The sequence below is a fragment of the Formica exsecta genome, unplaced genomic scaffold (genome assembly GCF_003651465.1).
Source record: "Formica exsecta isolate Colony F162 unplaced genomic scaffold, ASM365146v1 scaffold15, whole genome shotgun sequence".
Classification (NCBI taxonomy): domain Eukaryota; kingdom Metazoa; phylum Arthropoda; class Insecta; order Hymenoptera; family Formicidae; genus Formica; species Formica exsecta.
Window position 1 is genome coordinate 3119152 of NW_021848825.1, and position 7601 is coordinate 3126752.

The 7601-nt window shown below is 30.7% G+C and overlaps 2 protein-coding genes across 2 annotated transcripts; one reads left to right on the top strand and one right to left on the bottom strand.

The window, feature by feature from the left end:
* Window positions 1–61: 61 nt before the first annotated feature.
* Window positions 62–2612, top strand: LOC115232809 (ras-related and estrogen-regulated growth inhibitor-like). The gene is made up of 4 exons (XM_029802913.1): window positions 62–354; window positions 1341–1414; window positions 1497–1763; window positions 1834–2612. Exons 1-4 carry the CDS (start codon window positions 240–242, stop codon window positions 1987–1989), a joined length of 612 nt encoding a protein of 203 aa, XP_029658773.1. The 5' UTR covers window positions 62–239; the 3' UTR covers window positions 1990–2612.
* A 120-nt stretch (window positions 2613–2732) lies between these two features.
* On the bottom strand, window positions 2733–4905 carry LOC115232808 (general transcription factor IIE subunit 2-like). Its single transcript, XM_029802912.1, has 4 exons — window positions 4679–4905; window positions 4114–4390; window positions 3626–3835; window positions 2733–3551 (listed from the first exon to the last, which is right to left on the bottom strand). Exons 1-4 carry the CDS (start codon window positions 4738–4740, stop codon window positions 3237–3239), a joined length of 864 nt encoding a protein of 287 aa, XP_029658772.1. The 5' UTR covers window positions 4741–4905; the 3' UTR covers window positions 2733–3236.
* Between the last annotated feature and the right edge of the window lie 2696 nt (window positions 4906–7601).

Here is a 7601-nt window from a genome sequence, read left to right on the forward strand (position 1 = left end):
TGATTTTTATATTATATTTTTTAAATAAAATGTAGTTAAATATTAAATACAATTTGTTATGCAAAATTATTGCCTAAAAATGATATTTTTACGTTAATTTTCTCTTGCATAAGTAGATACAGCTGTAACAAATGGATAAAATATAGATCACTGTGATATATACGAGTTCGAGGCGCGAGAGTATCCTGCGGGTTGTCATTATAGTTTGCCAACTCAATTATATCACGTACAACATAATTATGTCAACGCTTGAATTAGTTACATACACATATAACATATATTTTCATTATATTTCAGCACTGACAGTAAGATTTTTGACGAGAAGATACATCGGGGAATACGATCATCAATCAGGTGAGAAAGAACATAACCGATACTTTCGATTTATCAATTTGTATGACTTATAGAACTTATGTATGTGTATGCTAAAATATGTATATACGATAGCATATCGCGCCAGTTCTGAAAAATTGCCAGCAGCTGTAATCCGCTACTAAAAGGCCGCGTATATTCTCCTTCTGCATACCTTAGTCCGTGTCTGTTCTAAATTTATCGACGACGAATTTGACACTAGACAGGACGAGTACTAATGCAAGGTTGATACAACACTTGAACAAAACTTATCGTTTTGTACAAATACAGACGCGGTCTTAGGTAAAAGAGAAGTACGTACCGTGTTAGCATCTCAAACTAAATTCAATCTGAGAGACTGCTTAATGATATACAAATTGGGTCCGTTAGCCCTTAAATAGTTGCGCAGTGGAAAGTTACACAGATAGTTATGTCGGATTCTTTTTATTCATTTATTTAAATTTACAAATCACAGATATTTCTCTCTCGTTACAATCTTGAAAAAATAATAAGATTATTAAGAGAGTTTATATCCTAATAAATGCAAAAAATTTATTTTTTGTTATTTTTTAACCGTAAGAAACAGTTGTACTAGCAGTTATTACCGTGTTTAAAAGAAATACTTTTCGAATCATATTATTGTATAAATATAAATGAAAGGAAGAAAAAAAAATACACGACAAATTACTTGACACAGATAACTTAATAAAGAAATAAATAAATAAAAAAGAGGCATAATAATAAAAATATTCATTAAAATATTAATTTGTTTCTATTGATACATTTTCAATTTGATTTAATGCAAGTACCTACAATTTAATTTTTTAAAAAGAACTAGAAAAAGGAATTTATATATTGAGAAATATTTTGTTATGATATGTGTGTTATAAGTTATTATAAAATCGCGTAACTTTATTGTTAGACAAAATTAAATAATATGTAGCTATTATCAATATACTTAAGTGCAAATTTGTTATCTTATTTTTTAGAAACTAGATACAAGCATGAGGTACTAGTCGATGGCGAACCTATTCTTTTTGAGATTTTAGATACATGCCCAAAGGTAATTTCTCTTTATAAGAAAATCTCTTATACGTATATTAATATATAAATAAGTTTCCTACATATCTAAAATAATATTTCAGAGTGAGGATGAATTGCCATCAATGGAAACTTTGCAATGGGCCGACGGTTTGCTGCTGGTTTATTCGATAACAGATAGAAACTCTTTTAATTTTGTTAGAAAGGCAAAAGAAGCTCTAGCGGTGGCTGATCCTGAAGCTGCAATGCCTCTTGCTCTTGTTGGAAATAAGGCTGACATGGTTCATTTACGACAAGTCAGTGGTGAAGAAGGAGAAATATTAGCGAAGGATTTTGAATGTTGGTTTAGTGAAATAACTGCTGCTGAGCAGGTAACTGAGATTCTACTTAATATTTGGAGTGTAAGCTACAATTTTCTTCAAGCAGTCACAATTTGTGTAGGTTGCTCAAGTCGCGGAATCTTTTCACGAATTATGCAGAGAAGTTCTCGCAGCTAGAAGAAGAAATAAACAATCTTTGCTGGACAGAATGCTTGGTAGTAAAGCAACGCGTGCTTATTCGCGAGGAAAAAGTGACTCTGCTCTACCGAAAGAATAAGATCGTTGTTCCAAATATTTGCATATTGCAAATATAAGGAAATGAATGTCCTATGACGAAAGATCAATACAACTGTGTTTTTAAAAAATTGAAAAGTATGAAAAACAGGACAATTCAAAATTATAATTTTGTTATATAATGAATAAAAAAGATAAAACTACAAATGCCAAAGAAAATATCATAGTTTCGAATTTGTACAGTAATAAGATTTATATGTGTATTGAGTAACGTTTAGAATGTACAAATCTTTATAAATAATATTTTTACAATAGAAAAAATATCTAAAGCTCAACTAAAATTAAAATTACTGAAATGTGCTGAAGAAATCTAGAAGTTAAAAAAAGTTTAGAAAAAGTTTAAAAAAAGCATAATACACAAAACAGTCAACAGTTTCTAATTTTTATAATTCTTATATTATACAAAATAGTAATATATTTTGTAATTTTTTTATCGCATTAGCAAATGAAACAAGTATTGCATCTAAAGAAAGGCTGATTGTGTGTGACCAATATAAATAGTATATAAATTTATTATATAAATGTTGAGATTCTTATAATATTCTATATTTATTTTGTACTTATAATAAGAGATATCATGTGACAATAAAAATGTTTTACTTATTTATTATATGTCTAAAATAAATTGCAACTGTAAAATTGCATAATCTCTCTCTTTCAGGGGAATTATTTATATAATTTTCTTCCAAAAATTTTCTATCAATCTGCAACTATGCATCTAAACAAACCTTTGAAAAATTTATTGTGTCATAATGTAATAATGTACAATTTAATATGGCATTGACAGGTAATCAACATCTACTTTAGTCACGCTGTTTAAAGTTACGCGATTTTATTTAATTATAGATCAAGAGAGGCAGATTAGAAGAGAACAGAGAAAAGAGATTGAATGTATAAAAAAATTGCTATATAATATAATTGACAAAATTTCTACATGTCTACTTTCAGGCATAATGTGAATATTTTGTTAGATGCTAAAAATATATCTTACATATGTATTGCGATGCAAGTAAATATTCAGTATGGCATTTATATCAGCAATAAAGATTAATCCATATGCCCATTGAGAAATGAGACTTAAGTTTAAAAAAAAGGAATTATAATACTTTTTATAGGTAAATTAAATAATATAATAATTTTATTCGAGACTAATACTAATTATCTCAAGATAATTTTTAATTTTTATATTTCATGCCCTTTCAAAAAATAGAATACTTATGATATCCTTATTTAATCATCATACGTTTCCAAAACATCTACTAAATGTTCATTATCTCTTGGTTTCTTAAATTGTTTCCTTCTATTAACAGGTTTTTTTCGTTTGATTGGTGCTGCCTTTTTGAGACCATGATCTTGCATTGATCTAATTCCTTGTTTTTCAAGATATTCGTCTATTTTCTGATCATCCATGGCATCTACTGCAACAGCTCTCCATAATTTTTGGAATTCATCATCTATAGGGAACTGTGCCGTCTTGTCATTATAAAAGACAATCTTTTTCTTATCAAGCGGTCGTGTAATATATAAAATTTCATTTTGTAAACTCTGAAATATATATATAATTAACATTTGTCAGGCAAATGGCTATGAAATAAATTTCTATATATATTTTAACTTACCTTTAAATGTTTATCACAGTGCGGTAAACTCTCTTGTATATCTTCCAATAATATACCTCCAAGGCCTTTTAAATCATGTTGTTTCAAAAGCCTCAATAAGGATTTCTTATCTTTTATTTTATACATAGGTTTAAAGGCAAATCTACTATCCGATGTAACTTCAATCTTAGGATTTTTTAATAAAGCTTCGGTTTGCAGCCATTGTTTAACCTAAAAATACATAAGGAAAAACAACTTGTTTTTAAAATAAAAAAATAACAGGAATATAAATATACAGAAAACAATCAATGCTTAAGATTGATTATATGTTTCACGATTGTACAACACAACATGATGTGACACAACAAAAAATATCTTTCTGTTATATAATTATATAAATACATTAATTCACATAAACTTTTAATAACATATGAAACAAATATGTTTATACTTATAAAAGAATGTTTCGTCGTGTTGTGCTGTATCGTATAATGCAAATCATCATTTACTTTAGATCCAACATCTAATTGATTTGTTTCATCTAAAATCTCTTCCAACGTTAATGGATGATCATCTCCTTCCTGATGCCTTGCTTTCATGTGCTTCACTATCTTTGCTAATACGCCAAACTTGTATTGCGTACTACCAGTCATGGTTTTATAATTAACCATATCCAACTTAGGACCCATAGACATGGACGATACTTTAGGTTTCTTCTTTGGCAGTTCATTTTTCTTTGGCGCTTCATCTTTTGTAGTTTCCTTCTCCTGTTTCTTCTTTTCAATTCTGCAATCACACATTATAAGATATATGTCTATATATCTGTCTATCTAGATACATATCTAGATTCTTGAGTAAATAATATAAATATTTTGATACGTGAGGTTAAAGTATAATATTGCGAGATACATTACATATCTATATTTTACAATCGTATGCAAAAAGAAATAAACTGCATTAAATTTCTACATGTGAATTATGGTTGAATTATACAATTTAATTCTAATGTATATGATGTGTATATTGATAAAACAATAACATAATAGAGACACAGAGAACAACTTGAATACTCACACTGGTGTGGTTAGAGCACGCTTTTTGAAGAGCTCTCGTTCTTTGAGTAAAGCTGGATCCATTTTGTTACAAATTTTAACAGTATCCACGCTCTATATATATGTATATATACACGATTATTTATTTCATACAATTATATTAAGTATATTCTCACTTTACGTTAACCTCTCGCCGGATTTCTTAACCACCGTTCCCAGCTGACAGAACAAGAATAACAGACGTAAAAACACGTGCTATTGCGCAAGACACGACTGTATTAAGGGTTGCCGCGCTACTGGTTGCACACATGCTAGCACGTATTAATTTGCATAAAAAAAAAAATTATGTGAATTGGCCAATAAAAACATACTGCTTATTTGAATGTGGTATAATATATGTGCTTTTTATATTATCTTATTTAATAAAATTCTGTATGATGTCAACAGATTATAATCAAAATCGCTATTTTTTTAATAAAACAATTTTATTATATTAAAACACATTTTTGGGGAGTACAACAACAATATAATCAATGTCCAAATAATTGAGATTTTTATTTTTTTAGTGAATTTATATGTTTGATATTTAAAAGAATTTGATTTATAAAGTTTCTTAAAAAAATTACTGATGTGTATTTTTTTCTTAGCAAATAGATTAACCATGTAATTTTATTAATTTTTATTAAATATCTTCAATGCTAGTCTTTATCAAATTACAAATATATTATCGCCAAAATAATAACAACATAAAAACATAAAAACAAACATTAATGCTTTTTGTCAAAACTTTTGACGAACTTTAGCAGCGACTTGCACCTTTTGACACGTTAGCGTGATCTCGCCGCACTTTGAACTTTTTCAGGAAGGATTTCCATAATTCGCCAGCGCGGACGTATAAAGTTGACCGTCCGACCGCTTAAAACCTCGACGAAGAAACTTATTCGAGCAACGAGCGAAGACGCGTCGAGCATATATTAGACGAGACTGTTTGCGACGCTGCGCTTTTTCCGGTAAGTTATACCTTATTCTTATGAATTTTCCGGGGCAAAGAGAATGTTACGCATGCATGTAATATCGGATACTCTTTCCATCAAGACTAAGACGACATCGCGCCGTACGCTTGTTATCCTGTATTATATGAAAACTGAAAACTAATAAACATTTTCAGATAAATATTTTGTTTCGTCCAATGCGTATTTAATGTACAAAATAAAAACAATGTCTAAAAATTCCTCGTTATTCTAAATATTTTTTAAAAATAATTAACGTAATAATTATATAATTATAAAAATTAGAAGAATGGTAATTAATATATTCATATTAATACAAGAAACTATTATCAAAGCAATTCATTTTTCCATGGATAGTAAAATGTTTGAGATTATTAATACGATGAAGTGTTCGTAAACTGATTCTAGATTCTATATCGCAAAACAAAAATTTTATTCTATGACATAATATACGACGTGATATATGTGGAATGGGATCTATGTATGTATAAACATCGTGGCGAACGGATAGTAGGCGAAGTTGTCTGCGCGATTTTCAAACTGTCCCTGCCTTTTCGTCCAGCGCGCTTATTTGTGAGATGTCGCGCGTGCCGGATGGATCGTAGCTTCTTGTGACCGCATCTTTTTCGCGTAATTCTTTCGTCGTAATATAATAAAATGCGTGTCGCGTGTGATCAACATCGGCGGGAGTGTCGTGTAAAGTGTCGCGGGATCATAACTGTGTTTTCGGGAGCTGAGTGGATCGTATCTTTTTTGCATTATTCTTTCGTCGCAATGTAATAAAGCGCCCGTCTCACGTATGACGTCATGCCGCGCAAAGTATCGCGCAATCGTTTTCTGATTAATAGTGCGTGCGAGATCGTAACCGTGTTTTCGCGAATAAATATTGTGCTAGCAGCAACCTAGAAAGAAAGCAACGGGTGTGATGGTAAAGCTTACTTAAGGTTAGAAAATTTATTTATTATTTGTTCTGTACATAATCAATCGTTTATCCCTATGATAACCGCATGGCGTATTCTTTTTTCTTTTGACATTATTTTAATAGAATGCATAAAATACATTTAATTTGTTACGGTAAAAAATACTCAAAATAATTTTATATTAAATATTTATAATACTGAATACATACAAATTTATGTAGATATATATATATAATATATTTGACTAATTCCGATTGACCAATCAAATGCTTGCAACAAAGCATTCGTAATGCCAAGTGGAACGCACTCTATGTATGTATAAACATCATGGCGAGCGGATGGCGGGCGAAGTTGTCTGCGCGATTTTCGAACTCGCTTCTCGCCCTGCCTTTTCAAATTTGTCCAGCGCACTTATTCGTGAGATATCGCGCGTGTCGGGTGGATCGTAGCTTCTTGTGACCGCATCTTCTTCGCGTTATTCTTTCGTCGTAATGTAATGAAATGCATGTCGCGTGTGATCAACATCGGCGGGAGTGTCGTGTAAAGCGTCGCGCGATCATAACCGTGTTTTCGGGTGCTAAGTGGATCGTATCTTCTTCGCGTTATTCTTCCGTCGTAATGTAATAAAGCGCCCGTCTCGCGTGTGACGTCACGTCGAAAAATGCCACGCGAAGTCGTCGAAGAAATGCATCGCGCAATCGTATTCTGATTAATAGTGCGTGCGCGATCATAACCGTGTTTTCGCGAATAAATATTGTGCGAGCAGCAATCCAGGAAGAAAGCAACGGGTGTGATGGTAAAGTTTACTTAAGATTGGTAAATTTATTTGTTATTTGTTCTTTGCGTAATCAATCATTTATCCCCGTGATAACCGTATGGCATACTTTTCCTTTTGGCGTTATTTTAATAGAATAAAATATATTTAATTTGCTACGGTAAAGAATACTCAAAATAATTTTATATTAAATATTTGTAATACACACTGAATATATATTTATGTGTATATTTATACATA

Bases quoted from the DNA above. Each gene is read 5' to 3' on its own strand.
- LOC115232809 (XM_029802913.1), top strand. From the start codon at position 240: ATGTCAACGCTTGAATTAGTTACATACACATATAACATATATTTTCAT. The intron at 355-1,340 runs GTGAGAAAGAAC...CTTATTTTTTAG, and splicing joins GGAATACGATCATCAATCAG to AAACTAGATACAAGCATGAG. The intron at 1,415-1,496 runs GTAATTTCTCTT...ATAATATTTCAG, and splicing joins TTTTAGATACATGCCCAAAG to AGTGAGGATGAATTGCCATC.
- LOC115232808 (XM_029802912.1), bottom strand. From the start codon at position 4,740: ATGGATCCAGCTTTACTCAAAGAACGAGAGCTCTTCAAAAAGCGTGCT. The intron at 3,836-4,113 runs GTAAATGATGAT...ATGTATTTTTAG, and splicing joins AATTAGATGTTGGATCTAAA to GTTAAACAATGGCTGCAAAC. The intron at 3,552-3,625 runs GTAAGTTAAAAT...TATATATTTCAG, and splicing joins ACTGTGATAAACATTTAAAG to AGTTTACAAAATGAAATTTT.